This window comes from Xiphophorus couchianus, chromosome 22 (assembly GCF_001444195.1).
Source record: "Xiphophorus couchianus chromosome 22, X_couchianus-1.0, whole genome shotgun sequence".
In the NCBI taxonomy this organism is placed as follows: Eukaryota; Metazoa; Chordata; class Actinopteri; order Cyprinodontiformes; family Poeciliidae; genus Xiphophorus; species Xiphophorus couchianus.
This window is the reverse complement of record NC_040249.1, coordinates 14,997,251-15,015,182: the sequence shown is the minus strand read 5'-3', so window position 1 is coordinate 15,015,182 and position 17,932 is coordinate 14,997,251. Positions and strand designations below refer to the sequence as shown.

At 38.8% G+C, this 17,932-nt stretch overlaps 2 protein-coding genes across 2 annotated transcripts; one reads left to right on the top strand and one right to left on the bottom strand.

Annotated features, from left to right (window-relative positions):
* The first annotated feature begins 7,749 nt into the window (after positions 1-7,749).
* erlec1 (endoplasmic reticulum lectin 1) lies at positions 7,750-13,393 on the top strand. The gene is made up of 14 exons (XM_028007589.1): positions 7,750-8,075; positions 8,244-8,348; positions 9,052-9,132; positions 9,268-9,345; positions 9,432-9,495; positions 9,622-9,668; positions 9,752-9,975; positions 10,064-10,205; positions 10,281-10,442; positions 10,525-10,584; positions 11,225-11,349; positions 11,457-11,534; positions 11,643-11,718; positions 12,601-13,393. Exons 1-14 carry the CDS (start codon positions 7,893-7,895, stop codon positions 12,670-12,672), a joined length of 1,497 nt encoding a protein of 498 aa, XP_027863390.1. The 5' UTR covers positions 7,750-7,892; the 3' UTR covers positions 12,673-13,393.
* A 462-nt stretch (positions 13,394-13,855) lies between these two features.
* gpr75 (G protein-coupled receptor 75) lies at positions 13,856-16,862 on the bottom strand. Its single transcript, XM_028007588.1, has 2 exons — positions 16,338-16,862; positions 13,856-16,070 (listed from the first exon to the last, which is right to left on the bottom strand). The coding sequence occupies exon 2, from the start codon at positions 15,962-15,964 to the stop codon at positions 14,321-14,323; it is 1,644 nt and encodes a 547-aa protein (XP_027863389.1). The 5' UTR covers positions 15,965-16,070; positions 16,338-16,862; the 3' UTR covers positions 13,856-14,320.
* Between the last annotated feature and the right edge of the window lie 1,070 nt (positions 16,863-17,932).

The following is a 17,932-nucleotide window of genomic DNA, read 5'->3' as shown; positions in this document are numbered from 1 at the left end:
ACTTTAAAAGTCGAAATTATGACTTTGAAAGTCGAAATTATGACTTTGAATCTCATAATTATGACTTTGAAAGTCGAAATTATGACTTTAAATCTCATAATTATGACTTTGAAAGTCGAAATTATGACTTTGAAAGTCGAAATTATGACTTTAAATCTCATAATTATGACTTTGAAAGTCGAAATTATGACTTCCTGTTGGTCTTTTTTTTTTTTTTCATGGCGGAAATGGGCTTCCATAGCATTCTCTGCTGTTTCCACCTATAATTCATTTTATTATGTCTGTCTGATTATGAACAGTCCGGTTCCACATTCAGAGTTTCACCTAAGAATTGCAAAGGACTGTAGAATTATTAACCACGAAAATTGAGAACTATCTCAAAGCCACTTTCTGTTACATGAGCAAATAAAATTTTTGGATGGACCCTGTAGATGTCAAAATGGGAATAGCATTTGATGAATATATATACATGTTGAATGGTCTCATTTTGCTGCTGTGGCAGGGAAAAAACTACTTAATAGGAGCCAGTCAACCTCATCGAGTCACAAAATTACATCTTAACAGGCATATAATCGTAATTTTTACAACTTTTTCTTCTCAGCTGTGTTCAACCGTGTAGCTCAGAATACCTATCGTCATTTCTATATCCAAATATAATAAACGTAAAAAAAGTGCAAATTTAAAAAAGTGAGTACAGGGCAACAGAGAATGCAGTAGAAAGTTGCCGAAGAGCGATAACATAATGTCTGGAATGCCCGACTTTGGCGTCAGCGCATTACACAATGCCACTGGGGCCTCAATTTATTACACAGTGGCCACCCAAGGGCAAAGTAGTGATAGCAAAGTCTCCAGTTCAAATTTGTGTTGATGAAGTCATGTTCCACACATTGATTTATCTAGGAGGATGTCCAGAGAGTTGTAACATGACTTTGAATGCAGCGCCCTATGGAGGGATCTTAAAAAACTCTGTGGAGAGTCCAGTCTAGCTGTAATTCAAACTATTGCTGGTCTCTCTCTGTCAACACAACTGAATCACATAATTAGGTCAGTAGCAGGCACTTCTGGTAATTCAGTCCTCTGAGTCAGGTGTGTTGGACTGGGGTCACATCCAAAAGTTGCGGATTGAAGTTTGACACCCTGGTTTTCTCACAACAGTTCCTACGAAAGTCACTTGAAGCTAAACCCGCCCATGTGGATTTTAGTGGTTGGAAGGGGAGCTACCAGAAGTGGGTGGAGAACCCAAAAATTGTTCTGAAGAAATAGTAGCACTACTTTAACATATTTTTACTCAAGTAAAAGTAAACAGTAGCAGTCCAAGAAATTACTCAACAGTAAAAATGGATTCTATGAAAAGGCTCAGGTACTGAGTAATTGATCACAAAATCAGATTCAATGTACAATGACATCAGATGGATAAAAAAATTAAAAATATGCAAATATTCTGGTATTTTGAAGACTAAAATATTATATAATTACACAATTTAAAAAATTATCAGAACAATTTTCAGTTTACATTTTTTTCAAGGCTCTTTTTTAATAAATGTGGATTTTATTACAATACAAATATTACTACTTTCATATAAATAGGTATATAAATGTTTGCCGTCATTATTTTTATGTTTGTAGTTTTAAGATTTGTAGATTTTGTGGTTGTAAAATCTAATAGGTAGCCATCTAAAAGCACTAAAATAATAATCTAATCTGACACCTTGGAGAAGGGGATGATCATTATGCTTACTTATTACCCACCAAAGGATTATTTGCTGTCTGTTAACTGTTGTTTTGTGAATAATAAACACCGTTTTGTATAAATGGTTCATATTAGCGAACAATTGTAAGCAGACACAATATGAATTCAAGCACTGATGAGATAAGTTAAATCTGTGGGCCTGGTTGGTGATACTGAAGTTGGCAGCACACAAAATCTCAGCATCCCAGCAGCACTAAGGGTGAGAAGCCAATCAGTCAACTAAGAGGGGAGTCCAAGTAAAAACTGCTGTTGCACCATTAATGCTGTCCAGTTTTTTTTTCTTCTTCATTGTTGAGGCAGAGTGTTTCTCCACATGTGTCTTCTGTCTTCCCTCTGCCCCTGACCGACCTGGTCCTTTTTTGGACACCGGAGGCTGGAGGAGTATCAGGTCAAAGCAGAAGAGAAAGCAGCACACATCCTGCCTGTCATACGGGGCCCAGAAGACGGAGCGGCCGGGTCCTGCAGGACCAACTGGCAGATGGTTGCCTCAGGATAATGACCAGGTGACATCTGCAGAGTGAACAAGCCATCAGGCCAACAGACTAACCTTCCTCTCCACCAGGGAAGCTAACCTGGCCTTTCTCCACCTCCTCTTTCTCCTCCTGCCAATCCCTCAGGTTACACCCACAACCCAATAAGTAGACCAGAACTTTATTGATTCACTAAGTTTCTCACCACAAAAAAGTGTGAGAAAGTCCTAAAAAAGAAAACGCTAACAGATTTAATGTAGGCGGCTGAATTGAGTTTTCATCTATTCTTTAGAGAGTCAGTCTGTGACTAGGCAGGGAGGAAATTTTCTATGAATCATTCTTTTCTTGCTGACATGACTCAAAACTAAATCCACAAAATGTTGTCAGTTAATCCAATACTAAGGTAAGTGAGGTAAATTCTTAATGAGTAACATTTCCTGTTGAATATTTTTTGACTTTAAAGCAAAAATAAAATTGCGGTTTCACTTTTCTCTTTTTATGTGTTGCGTAAACAGTAGTTTGATTTTTTGTTTTTTTTTAAAGGCCAATCATAGCTTGTCTAAAGGTTCATGCATCGACGATGTGATGCTGTGCATAAAGGTCATCTCATGACAGCGCTAAGATTATGAAAAGGTCAGAGTTCTTGTGCCATTTGGAGAAGAGGCAGCATGATGCCAAACTGCCAATATAATTTCAGCATGTCTTTTTCATTTGACTGTTAACACCATACATTGTTTGCTGAAAGTTTACAATTACTGTATGAACCGCCCCGGGCAAACCAACAGTGAGGAAAAAGTTTGTCAAAACTTTGGAAGGTTAAAGTAAGTAAAGGAATGCTTTAGAATGAGAATGAACTGAAAACAGCATTGCAGATGCTGCGCAAGACGAGTAAAAATAAAAGACGTGGTTTCTTTGTTTTCATTTTCAAGAAGGGAGGAAAAACACAAAGAATTATTTGGAAGGATTTGGGAAGCCATTGGGAAAACCTTGCATAACTTGAAGTCATGGAGAAGATGCAAGATTGGCTTTTTTCGGAATCGCCATGAATAAACTACGTAACGCTGAAAGTGCATTTATGTCTAAAAAAGTCTATAAAAATATGCAAACAAATCATGTTTGGCTCATTAAATCTACTATAAAAGTGGAAAGAAAGCAATGACCACATCTGCCTTTTCAAACCATTACCATTTAAAAATCAAACATAATGAGAATGCATTGTAAATGCATATAGTGTAATGCACAGTAAGAATTCAACCTCAGTCATTTGGTGATTTGGGAGAAGCCCGGAGTAAAGCAGCCGCTCCTCTGGACTGAAAGGAGTCAGTTGAGGTGATTCAGGCATATCAACAGGATGACCTTTGAATGATGATTTCTGGGAATGCCCTACTTTGAAGAGTCCTTAGGGTCAACTCAGAAGTATTAATCCCTTCTGGCAGGGGAACACCTGGGGATACCCCACAATAAGCTGGAGAGTGTCATCGAACAGAAAGTTGTATCTTGTACAATACTTTGCAACCCATTGAACTTCTTCATATATCATGTTTGATTAAATGTTTTTTTCACTAAATCAGTAACCTTTTGCTTTGTTTCTTTCAGTTATGTGATGCTTTGGTGGTTAGCTATGTGGTAGACAATGAATTCATAAAATTAAAAAAACAATATATTTCACACATTTCAGTCAGAAAAACACATCTGTCATTAAAAATATATGCAAATGATATCTTTTGAATGCATTCAAATGATGACAAATTATGTGTGGCTTCTTTGCGCCAATTACTCTATAGCAGAGTCAAATGTGATTCATGCTACAACTTTAATGTTTTACTTCTATTTGACGCAGAGCTAAACGGAGACAGTAGATTTTTTGTGTAATTACACATGAGGATTATTGAGGAATGACAGTTAATCTGCAACCTGAATGTTGATTTCATAATTTATAAAATGACTGAGTCTTTCAGCTGCTTGTGCATCATATAATTGCTGATTTCAAGATGTTAAACAAATATCCTCAGTTTGCATCATCAAGAGTCTTCATCTGGGACTATTTTTACCATTCAATATCACACTGTGAAGAGACACTAAATGACTTTCACTCTCAAAGTCTCCTGAGTCTCTGAGTTCTTCCAGATTACACACACAGCTTATGATGCATTTGCAAAAAGTTAACCCACTTTCTGTTGGTTCGCATAGAACAAAAGGACACTTCTGGGGGCTTTTTTTAAACTCATACTTGACATCCTAAGGCTTGCTAAAACAGCTTTACGCCTCAGACAATGCAAAAATGTATGTGAAGAACCTTCTACAGGCACCTTTGAGAGAGGTCATGGGGAATAGACTGCTTTGATGGAGCCCTGAGAAGAAAATTTTTAGTTTGTGAAAGAAAAGGATGAAAATGTTTCATCAAAAGAACAACAACTTTAGTACTCTTATAGAAGCCTGGTGTACATTTACAAACACATTTACATTGACACGATCATAAACTTAACTACATTTTTTGTGGCACTCAGGAATGTCATGGTCATTGTATCCACACTAGTGTATTATGTATAAAACCTAAAACTCAGTCATAAAAAAATATTTAGATTTAACAATGCTGCATTCAGAGTGATGTGCAGTGTCAGTTTTCTGCTGGATGTTGTTTTGGATATTAGTCAAAATTTGTGAAGGGCAAAAGTTCTGATTAGCTGCCCCACCAGATCCTTAAATATTTGCAGTTCTTCCAGAGATACCTTGAGCCTCTTGACAGCATCTCTGATAAATGTGATCCATGCCTCGCTGTCACTTCAGCTGGATGGACATATCCTGATAGTTTTGTAATTGTGCCCTTCTCTTCATGTTGACGGACAGTTAAATGAACAGTGCGCTATGAGATGTTCAAAGCTAAAAATATTGTTTTAGAACCTAAACCTGCTTTAAAAACCCTCGTCTCTCTGGTGTGTTTCTTGGTCTTCATGATGCTGTAAAGAGGGCTTAATACAAATGCACAACATATTTTCTTTTCTTTTTTTTATAAAAAGGTTGACAACCATGTATACAACTGAAATGCCTTTAAGAAACAAAAGAAGACATCTAGTCTTGCAATTGCTGTAGAAATGTGTGAAAACAAAGTTAGGAAAAATACAGGATGTAATGTAGATGTAGTTCAACATTTTCAGTATTACTTACTAACATAATGAATTCCACAAAACAGCTGCATGAAGTCTCAATCAGAAAAGCTGAAATAAATCATTTTTGACAAGGGAAATCAGTGCAACAGGTAGAGAGACGCTTCACTCTGATCGATACTGCATGTCATTAAGAAAATCATGCAAAAAAGCAAACAGTATTGATTTGATGTCTGACTATTCTATGTATATTTTTAGGTGACAGCCCCGGAGACATCTTAATCTTGGCTCGAGATGTTCAAATGCCAAGATTCATTTCTCACTGCTCCCTTTGGAATGATGTTATTATGGTTGGGGAGATGACAGTCGTATCAATTATGCATTAGGTGAGGGCGTATGGAAGGTATGCAAATCAAGCACACCCTGTGGATATTAGTGAAATAAATGAGAATGCTCCTCTCAAATTAATTAGTTCCAATGCAGAAATCATTCTATCTATCTATCTATCTATCTATCTATCTATCTATCTATCTATCTATCTATCTATCTATCTATCTATCTATCTATCTATCTATCTATCTATCTATCTATGAACATTGCATTAATGTATTTTAATGCAATTCTGAGTTTTAGCAAAGGATGAATGATCTTGTTAAATGTCCTCTTACATGTCTTCTTACCTCCGTGTCCCACTCTTTTCTAAGTCTCTCTTTGTTTCAGAATTTTTGCTTTAATCTTTTTTTCCCTTTCCTCCTGGCTCTCTTAATTCACATCCTTGCATCAACAGCTCCACCATCTGGTCAAAAGATGTTTTGTTGTTGTTGTTGTTGTTTTCAAATTGTACACACCGTTTTCACCACTTCTGAGAGCATGTTTGCAGCCAGCATAAAGACAACCCCACATTTTTAAAGGTCTAACAGTTTTAGAACTGGAGTCGATTTAACTGTCTACGTGTGTTGGGTATTGTAGCGGCCACCATAGTGGTATGGAGGGAGAGAATGCATGACAACACTGCAATCAATCAACAAACTTGGTGGAAAATAGAAGAACTTAAGATAATACCTTCTTGTAAGTCAAAGTTCAGTTCTGCGGCAGCTTGACATGTTCTTAAGCTCACCCTTTGCTCTCTGAATTCAGATTAGAACGTGTATTTCGAGATCTTTCCAATAGGAGGCAGAGCTCAGCTATTGAGCTCTTTTCTTTTTCCATTTATAAATTACATTTTAAAACTGTCATTAAAATATGACACCGTGAAGTCTTCAAATCACGCGAACCTTTGTGCATCTGTAAGTTTTCTCGTTTATTAAGCCCCGAAAAGCTTGCTTTTGACTCTCTTCCGAAAAACTTTATTTATACTGTACGTATAAAAGTACACAATATGTAAAGTACATCTGTGTACATATAAAACATGATTATTTAATATTATTTGTATTTATTTTATAAATACGATCCAATGAGTGCGCTTTAACTTCAGGTCTTGTGCAACATTCTGTTACCCTGCTCCCCCTGTGTCGGGAGCGCGCATTGCAGCCAGAGAGGCAGATCTGACGGATCTGACCATTTTCACGGCTCTTCTGATTGATTTCTCAGGAGGTCAGCCAGGATTGGACACATCCCCAAGGTTCCCGCTCTGCCGCCAATTTATTCCCATGGTATAGAGTGGGAACGGATTATATCAGGTGGCTAAAGTATTTGGTTTCCCTCCTTTAACTTTGGCAAATAATTTCAGGCAGCTGAAATATCGATTCTCCTCTCCTCCTCCTTAACTTTGGGAAATAAAGAGCAACTGTTTCCAAATTCTCAAATTTTTTTATGTGTAATAGCATGTAGTATACTATAAATTTCCTTAATCCAGTAATCTGTCATATTTTACATTAGAATGGGATTTACCAGAAAGTCTACATCTTTTCAGGAAGTCTTAATTTTTGTGCCCTGCTGTCAGCCAGCTTCCATCCTCTTATATCAGCAATGAAAAATTATAAATACACACTACGTGTTGGAAAACTGTGTTTGATGACTTACTTTTATTTGTCAGATTTAAGTGACAAAAGTTGGAAAATGACCGATTCTCTTGGCGTTTATAATAACAACACAAAACAGCGTAAGAAGACCTCGTTTATTTATTCATTTTACAATTTTGTTATCGCTTCTTTTTAAAACAACAGCTGCCGATTAAACTGAATGTTACAACCTTGACATGATTATATGAGTTATTTTACTGAGAAATCGACCAGAAGAGCCGTGAACATGGTCAGATCCGTCAGATCCGCCTCTCTGGCTGCAATGCGCGCTCCCGACACAGGGGGAACAGATTTTCACAGGGTAACAGAATTTCGCACAAGACAAGACCTCTTTAAGCTCCTTTTTTTTTGCCACCAGAGGGCAGTGTTGTTACTGCGCTAAACTCAAAGACGGAAAACGACGTGGCAGCCAACAGGTCACTTCCTGTGTTTGGCGTAGTGTTGACATCCGCCTCCCGTTGTCATTGGAAGGATTTGTGCCAAACTGAAGTATCTTTTAAGTGATTTGTCCAGCAGCGAGTGGGAGGTAAAGAGGCTTTCAACGAACATGCGGAGGGGGCTGCAGGAACTAAGCAGCCGGGCAGGAGAGATGATTGCTGGGCTGATGTTGGTCCTTTTTGGAGGACTATTGGGGGTCTGCAGCGACGTCTCTGCAAACAGAGGGGGGTATCCCTCATTTACTGATGAGATTCCTTTTAAAATAACCTGGCCGGGTGCTGAATTCAGACTGGTAGGCTTCCTACTTGCTTTAAAGCACAATGTTTTTAAAACTGCAAGAACCTGATCATACACGAATGTTACTAGTTTAGGTTGGAAGTAAGCCTAAACTACTACGTTAAGGTCCTCTTTTTGTATCCCAAACCTTATTGTGATTCTCTTTTTTTCTCCCGTTTTGCAGCCAACTTCAGGTGCTCCTTACAGTGAAGATGACTTCGTCATCATGACAACAACTGAAAAGGAGAAGTACAAATGTTTGTTGCCTTCACTGGCAAATGGGGAAGAGGTGAGCAATACATAGTTTGGTTCAACTTCAGGGAGTAAAACCTTCGTCTTTTTATATTTAATGATCTTAAGAAACGCTTCCTTACTTCAATAGATAAATTAATGAACCACCCATGTGGCATAAAACATTTAACCTTTTACTGATCTTAAGACACCTTTAAAAGCATATAGTTTTTCATTATGACCACCAAACCAGCCTGATAACAATTCTGTCATTTATTTGATCACACACAGGTTAAGTAATACTAATACTTATTCTTCCAGTACATACTGTGAGTTGTCTGTTGTAACTGAGGAGAAAAGCAACTCATCAATAGAAAAACTCTATATTCCCAGCGCATTGTACAGAAGCAAGAAAGTACAGAAAATTTTAAACACGACAAAAACAGAAAGTAATAAAAAGAACCAACTTTTACAAAGTGAAAGATAAAGACCTAAAAAGCCTAAGCATGAAAAAAGCTGAAATCTACATCATAGTGAAAGTTTTATTTTCAAGTATTCAATCTAAATTATTTACATTAGGACCAGTATAGATGAAATAGCAAAGTTGAAAGTTAGATACTAAAAGTGCAGCTAAAATTGCATAAAACTAAGGCACGGAAGATCTGTGTAGCTCCGACCAATATAACATAGAAACCTTTTAATGATTTGATGTCTTACTCTTTAAAGTGTTGTTGTGTTACTTGTCTAATTTGGTGTCTCAGGATGATGATAAGGGGTATGGTGGTCCCAGTCCAGGAGAGCTTCTGGAGCCGCTGTTCAAACGAAGCAGCTGCTCCTACAGGGTGAGACATGAAATTGAAACTGTCTTCAGTTAGAGTTCATGCAACGTTAGCAGACCGTGATGGAAAATCATTTTTCTTGGGTAGGAGGAGTCTTTGATAATTGTAAGCCTCTCAATTTTTAATGCAACCTTGTAGATTGAGTCTTACTGGACATATGAAGTGTGCCACGGGAAGCATGTCAGGCAGTATCATGAAGAGAAGGAGACGGGTCAGGTGAGTGGGTTGAGTGGTCAACGGTCAGATGACATGAATGAGAAGCCAGCACATGGATCCTAAAATTATCATGTGTGCTTCCACAGAAGATCAGTGTTCAGGAGTATTACCTGGGGAATATGGATCAGAAGAGTCAGTCAGCTGATACAGGTGGGGTATATTGTGGCTTTGCATCTCGATTTCTGTTATTTGATTTCTGAAATGAGCTAAGACAAATTTTTGACTTGTGTACAAGTTGTGGCTGACCTTTTTTTTTTCTTTTTTTTTAAATTTTAGATCAAGATGAAGAGAGAGAAAATGCTAAAACAGCTTCACAAACAGAAGTAAGTAATATACTGAAACTAAATTGCCATACAGATTTTGTTCACATCTGTTACTTCCATTTTATTCAAAATTTGCTGTTTAGGTGCCCACTAAAAACATCGAAGGTCAGCTGACTCCATACTACTCGGTGAAAATGGGATACGGGACTCCGTGTACGTTGAAGCAGAACCTGCCACGCTCCACCTCCGTGTTGTACGTCTGCCATCCAGAAGCCAAACATGAGATTCTGTCCATTGCAGAGGTCACCACCTGTGAATATGAGGTCGTGGTGTTAACACCGCTGCTGTGCACACACCCAAAATACAGGTAGGACTCTAAAGAACTATTCTAGAAGTACTTCATGTTGTGTTTCTCTGGAATGAAATCGTTTCCTAACGCGATGCATGTTCCTTAGATTCAAGTCCTCCCCAGTGAATGCCATCTTTTGCCAGGCTATGGAGGGCTCCCCCCTGCAGCCCCAGAGGCTCACACAGTTAGATAAAGAGCAAGAGGAGCTGCTTAAACCACCTTTCAGCACCAATGCAGACATCAGAGAGGTGAGCAAATCAACGAAAAGTAAAAAACAACGCCCCCTGTTTATAAAGTTTAATCAAGTTTTGTCTTTGTCACAGGAGGGAGTGTCACCGGTTAGAGAGGAAGCTTTCACCTCTACGCACAAACCCATGACTGTTGGAGGACAGGTTCAGGTCACAGTGGGAACGACACACATCTCTCGTTTGACAGACGACCAGTTGATCAAGGAGTTTCTCAGTGGCTTGTATTGTCTGCAAGGGGTGAGGCGCGTTTTCATTTAACACATAAAGGTCATTTCTAAAACTACTCTGTAATTCATGATCATCTTCATGTGTGTTTCAGGGCGTGGGCTGGTGGAAATATGAATTCTGTTATGGAAAACATGTCCATCAGTACCATGAGGTAAGATGACTTGAATTAAAACTGAAGGCTCAAAGTTAGCTAGCTTCAGTATCAATGACATGTTTAAAAAAGAAGTAAGAGGAAGCACAGGGATGCTTATTAGAATCAAATGATCTTATACAGCATTTGAGACATATTTGTGATTCTTTCAATCACGGAGTGAGCGTAAGTATAATCAAATAACAGGAAGGCTGAATACGTATATTACAGCACAGTTGTTTTATTCTTTAATTTATCAACTGGATTTAGACTAAGAAAGCACCAATCAGTCAGCCAGGGTTAAAAATTTGTCAGTAGTTAACTGGTCCAATACCTACTTTGTCTTTTAAGAATTTTTTTGTGTGGCTTATCGTCCTTCATCCATCCATCCATTTTTTTACACCCTTGTCCCTCATGGGATCAGGAGTGGTGCTGATGCAGGCGAGAGGCGGGGTACACCGGCTTATTGTCCTTGAAAGACAAAAAAATAACATTTTTCAAAATCACAAAACAGGAAATCAATATTAGCTTGATCAATGCGTTTGTATTTCACAGGTTTCAACAGTCAGTTTGTCAACCATTTTTTTTCCAAGAAATTTGAAGGTTCTTCTCCTCTCAAGTCAGTTTTCTTTGTCAGATGTATTTTAAATCTGTGTTTCAGGACAAAGAACAAGGGAAGAACATCGTCGTGGTGGGGAATTGGAATGCAGAGGAGCACGTTGAGTGGGCGAAGAAGAACGTTGCCCGATCCTACCAGCTCAAAGAAGATGGGGCACAGAAAGTCAAGTAGGCAATTTTGATTTCCTCTAAGAACCAGAATTAAAATTACTTTGATTTGAGTGTTAACCTTTTCCTTTTTTCCCCCACTTTTCTTTGCGTCCCTACCGTCATAGGGTAGTTTCCCACTTTTATGGACACGGGGATTTATGTGATCTGACAGGAAAGCCCAGGCAGGTCGTCGTAAAGCTCAAGTGAGTCAGTAATCTATAAGAGGAACGAGTAACATTCCTTTAAATCAACATAAGTCACTTAATATGTTAATATTAACATAATATTAATTCATAATTTGTCTCTGACAGATGTAAAGAATCTGAGTCTCCCCATGCTGTCACTGTCTACATGATGGAACCTCAGACTTGTCAATATGTGCTTGGGGTAGGTTTGGTTGCTATATTGAGAACATAATTGGTAATGTGTTTTATATAAGTGACAGTAACTTGTGGGCCTTGACAAAACACAATGTGAGTAAGTAGATTGGCTATTATCTTGATGACAAGTGATGTAGCATGTTTGTGGTAGTCTCCTAGTTGTTATGTGGGTCATTAGGATTCCCGTCAATAGGATTATCCTTAATCCTCTGGTTTGTTGGAATTGTCTTTTTGTTTCCTTCAAAGGTTTCAAGACTGAGCAGAATAACTGAAATATCTAAAAGGCGTCTGTGAAACGATGGAGATTTAATGCAATAGTTCCCAAAGTTCTGGCCATAAAACCACAAGGGTGGGGTGTAAAGATCCTTTATAGTGTGATAAAAAGGAAAACAGTAAAATATATATAAACTGCAAATGTAGAATGCATTGTTACATGGGTCATTTTGACTTAAGATTTCCAAAAAGCTGTTAATCTGTTAATATTAAGCAATTTTCTTTCAGCACAATTAATGATGGCTATGTAATGCATTTACTAGGTTAGTGACAATTACACACTATTTTTTATGGTGCTAAGTGTAACTTTTAAATTCACTGTATGATGTTCCCTAACAATTGATATATATTACTAAATAGTAAATAAACTAGAAAAGAGAGACTGGAGTTTTCTGGGCTTGAAAAAATGCCAGCTAAAGTTTTATTCAGAGCTTGCAATAAAAACCAATGTTCTGATTTTACAGTTTATGAGTATCGCATATTTGGTCTCTAAAAATGGTTGGAAATATTCTATAAACAAATAAATAAATGGAGTACAAGTTTTAACGTGCAAGTTTGCTAAGTTACATCATCACTCAGATTGACATCTAATTTGTTTCATTTCTCCCTTGCTTAGGTTGAGTCCCCCGTCATATGCAGAATTCTCGACACAGCTGATGAGCACGGACTTCTGTCCATCCCCAGTTAAGCTGGACATATCCAGTGACGGTGTTGAGGCATGGAGAATGACAGGACTTTTGTTAAACAGAGGCCTGTTTGGTGAAAGAAGAGACTTTGGATGTTGTACTAAAAGCCAAAACTGTGGTTGAGCCTGATTGTAAGGCTGGACTCCATGTTGCCCAGGAACCCTGGGCCAGTGCAGACGCGGCGCGCAGCCCGTGATGTGACTTAAACGGACTTTTAATGAGTGAAAAGGGGCTCATGCTTCACCAAAGGGCAGCTGATTTAATGCCTGAACTCCATATCTATGCTTCTCTTCAGAGTTGATTAATTGGAAACAAGATTTGATGAGTCACGGGATTTTTTTAAATCATTCAGGGGAATCAACTCAGCTCACGGTGGTTTTATTTTCTCTACTGTGCATTTCAGAGTGTGTTTGTGTGAGATTTTAAACTGACTGGTTATTTGTGCTAGCAGATAAAAAAAATTGGAAGTTTGGGATCCCTTTGCAGCAGGAAGAGTGAGTGTGTTGCCAATTTACAGAATGAGTGTAAATTATGCATGAGAGTGTGATGTGCATAAGCAGCAAAAGTTTGAATGAAACATTTGAAGAATGTACAGAATGTATATTGGTTCAAAGATATTCTGTGGTTTTATAAAAAATGCACACTGGGGAATCTTATTGCTGCTGTATGAAGGGGCATAAACTAATGCTTTTGCTGCAGAAAATAAAATTACATGGGAGTTCATTGGTTGAGTTTCATTAGTTCATGGGAATATCACCTTAACAAACAGATTACTCAATAATGATAATGCATCAAAGTTGTGTAGCTCATTTTTATAATCCTCAATCACGCTTTATAAAGGAAGGAAATGCATGCCGAATCAGAACACACATCAGGCTTAATTTATGGAAAATTTGGTTCTCATGGCAAGTAATAGACCACTAGAGAGTGCTGGTATTCTGTGAATTGTAATATTTACTTATGAAACTATTTTTTTGTGATCTTTGGGGGCACATCAGATAGGATTTTTTAATCATCACTGTCAAGTGGTTAAATATATTAACAGTGTAACGTGTTATTACTGCATTATAAAAGTATTGAAAAATCCACAGAATTAAGTACAGGGCCATCTTTTCAAAATCTGGTTAGAATCATAAGTGACATATTTATATAAAAAGGGCATTTAAAAAATTCATACCACAGATCCAAAGCGCTTGCTGACCATTTATTGGGTTAAATAGTCTGAGGTTCACAAATACATTTTCTTAAGAAGCGAAAAGTTCATCAAGGTGCAAAAACATGCCACTGACAGTTGTGTGGGCTTGTGCAGGGTATTTTGGTAGCCTGGCATTGCAGCAGTCCAACTAGCTGCTGTGTTTGGCAGTAATTTAAATAAAACCTTTAGATTTCTGGGTTGTTAACGGCACATGCGTGCACAATATTTCTGTGAAATTGCGTCTGTGAGAGCAAAACAAAAAAAGGATCAACACTTCCTAATAAAGTGGTTTCTTCTTTACTGTGTCAGGGGCAAAGCTTATAATTTTGACAAGCTGCAGAGGAGAATAAAGTTACTGATTCCAATGCATTAAAAGAGCCATGTTGTCATTAGATTCACATTGGACTTAAAGCCATAGTGAAACTGCCCAAAAAGTTCTGTGGTTTCCCATTCCTTCAAACTGAAGGAATGGGAATCTGGTGTGCTGAGGTGCTGTCGAAGTCTTGCAGTGCATCTTGGTGAGTGTGGTAGTGCATGGCTACATAAGACTTGACAAAAGCAAATGTCTGAGAGCTGACAGGATGCAGGCTGGTAGGGGAACTGGGTCCCGCTGAGGGACTGCTGTTGTAAATGCTGTAATACGGCTCAATTCGGGTATTCATTGGAGTAGAAGTGCTTGGGAGGCGAGGTTTCCGCACCCCTGTGGCCCTTGGGCTACTATCACAATCTCTAGAGCGACTGGGCCCACAAGCCTGGTCCACTAGCCTCCTGGGTGGCTTTGGCGAAAGCACATAAGCTGAGTTGGTTTCATGATGGGAAGATTTATTGCGATTGACTTCCAGGCTGCCCTTCCCCATTGCATGGAGGCGAGTCTTTTGCTTGCAACAGAGAATACCCAGTGCGGCCCACTGAATGCAGCAGAGCACACGGCGGCGAAGGCCTGCACTATTGCGCGAGTACACAAATGGGTTGATGCCTGATTTGAGGAAAATGAGCACAAAACCACACAGTTCAAACTGGTTATGTGTAAAGTTGCTTTTTGGCGACAAAACGTCCTGTGCCAGTGAAACTCCCATTGGCAGGCAGCAAAGCAGGACAGAGAACACAATAACCACGCAGGTGACAACTGCCTTTGAGTCTTTGGCTGTGGCTAAGTTGACAGAAGAAACTATCTGACAGCAGGTGGCTCCTTGGGCTGCTCCTGGGACTATAGGTTGGCTGATCCTGTTTGCATATGCATGTGTCTGTACATTTTGCAGTTTGTTGTAAGTCTGGTTGCGATACAAAGGAGGGCCTTGAACAGCACACTGCATGTTCTCAAAGCCCGCTGCAATGAGAGGTCCAGGCTGAGGTGGGCATGTGGCATCTACACTGATAATCGGACATTTCCTTACTTGTGCATTTTTTCTTAGTGTCTTAGCAATCATGAGATAGGACACAGACACCACAGCGACGCAAAATGCAAAGTCTGCCAGGTAAACATACAGCACAACCCTGGCATTTCCACTTCCCAGTCCAAAGTGCGGCAAGCAAGGCCCATCTCTGCGTGGGTATGCTCGCATGGTCAGGAGAGCAGCCATGGTGAAGCTGGATGTCCACAGGAGAGCGGTAAGGGCTAGTGTGCAGAGGAACGAGGCGGTGCGATTAGGCTGCTGCCCCAGAACCATGCGAAGTCTGTGCAGGGCAATCACTGCCACCGTCTCCAGGGACATGATGATAAACCCCGAGCTGGTCAGGTGGAAGGCGAAGCAGAAACTCTTTGATACACCATCAGCTCCGCCGGTGTCCAGAAATAGCACCAGTGCAAACATGGGAGCCGTCACGCAGCAAATGAACAGGTCACAGAAGGACAGGTTGAGGATCATAAAGTCAAAGTTGGTGCGGAACTTGCGAAAGGCCGGGTCGAAAAAAGACAGGAACACCACAAGGTTGCCATATGAGCCCATAAAAAAGATGAAGATGAGGAGCAGGGAGCAAAAGGTCAAGGTGGCAGTGTGGATCACGGCCCAACCTGAAGGTGTCTGTATACCTCCGGTGCCATTGAAGCTCTGTTGTCTTGGTACATCCACCAGGTCTGATGGTGAAAGTGTGTTGTTCATTGTATTGTTGGACGCTTACATGGATTCCACTGTCATCAGATTCAGAAATATTCCTCTACATGAAAGGAGAACATGATGATCTCAGTATCTGAGTCCTTCATTATTCCTTAAAAAAAAGATACAAAAGAACGATTAGTTATTTCTATATGTTGCTGCCTTACAACCCATTTTAGAATTATAAAGCGTTCATAAAGGCTGTTTGTTCCACAGATCATAATGCATGACTGGTTTTGAGCAATTATGAGCTATTTAAGAACCCCACACCCTCCACAGTCTGCAGTAATCCAAATAATACATGCACATCACCGTTTTCCTGATGGATGCCAATTATCCCTTGTTTAATCGCTTAAAAAATATCTGCAAAGAGAATAACCTGTAATCGATCGCGGGTCCGTCATCCTCATCTGATTACAGCTTTTCTTCCCTTTAAAGCAGTAAGTGTGGCACCGTTGCTAAGAAGAAAGAATTAAAAAAAAAAATGTCCTCAGCAGCAGCGGCACCAGCAGCAACTCATGCACAGTACAGCAGCGTGCTGGCAAAGACACGTTTCCTGAAGCAAATGCAGAAATCTCAGGAAAAAGAACAAGAGCGTTTATGGTCGGCAGCAGACTCGTTTTTCTCAGCGATAGGTGCATCAATCCATTCTCTCACAGGCACGACAGCCGCTGGACGTGCGTTGAAAAATGAGTATGAAGTCACCGTCTACGTGTCTGGGCATGAGCATAACCACTGCATCCAAGAGGTCCGTCTTAAAAACTAACTACTCCTTACTCAAAATCCAAAAAGGTAAGAACAACCAGTGAGGGAATACTATTAAAGGGGAAAAACGCACGTAGTCACTATTATTGAAATGTAAGAAAAATGTTCACCCTCCGCAGCCTATCTATTTTGAAGACGACAAGAATATGTATTTCTACTGTTGACGCAAATGCTTCATAGTGCCAGATATATTTGGCTTTCATACATTTAATAAATCTGCTCTTGTGATGATTGGAAGGCATCGCGTGCATTGCTATAAATTACAGCATCATCATTAAGATAATTTATGTCTCTGTTACTATATTATTATGCAGACTAAATAATATTGTTTTACTTAAATAGTGATGTTTCACTGCTAATAAAAAATAAGGTATAAATTATATAAAGAAAGCAGCTGTTAACACAATGCTAAGTACAGAAATATTAACAGAAAGTTGAGTAGAAGGAAAAATTGGAGGCATATCAAGGTTACAAATGTAGCTACAATTGCAGCCTTGATTTTTTACTAGATTTTTAGTAAACCAGAAATTTCAACAATTGTGCTAAAGTACTATAAGCTTATGCCGTTGCAAACTTTAAATTATACTTTCCATCCTCACCAGGAACTTACAATTTTCAAATTGTAAGTTGGAAATATTAACAAAGGGGATCCCCAGATGCCAGAGGTCTGTTACAACTGTAAAATATAATAAACGACTTTAATTAAATGCGAGTCATAGCAAAAAATTGGTTATAGGTACTATAAAATCTGTTGAACATGTTAAGAGTTTGAAAGTACAAAATACAGAGGAAAAATATTAGCATTTAACAGTAGGTAGCCTGGTCACTGAGCATGTCATTTGGCAAATCCCACTGTATTTTTAAATGAGAAACTAGGAGTCGAATTGAATAGCTGTAAACGACAATTTCCAGCTCTTACGAACCAATAGCACTTATTCCCGGCTTTTGGTTCTCTTTGAGTTTTCCAATCAGGCAAAAATAAATGTGCTATTAACACTTAAGACACCTCATCTGTCTTAATTGTTAGGAGCTCTGTATCACAGTTCATTTAAGATTCACCTTGCAAATAATAGTAACAATTTTGTAACTAAGTAATATTTCATGTATCACAGTTTGAGAACTACAGCTGTAGACTAACCATTGTTACTTTACATTACCAGTTTATTGTGAATAGAAATAAGTACTTCTAAAATCAAGAATAAAGAAAAT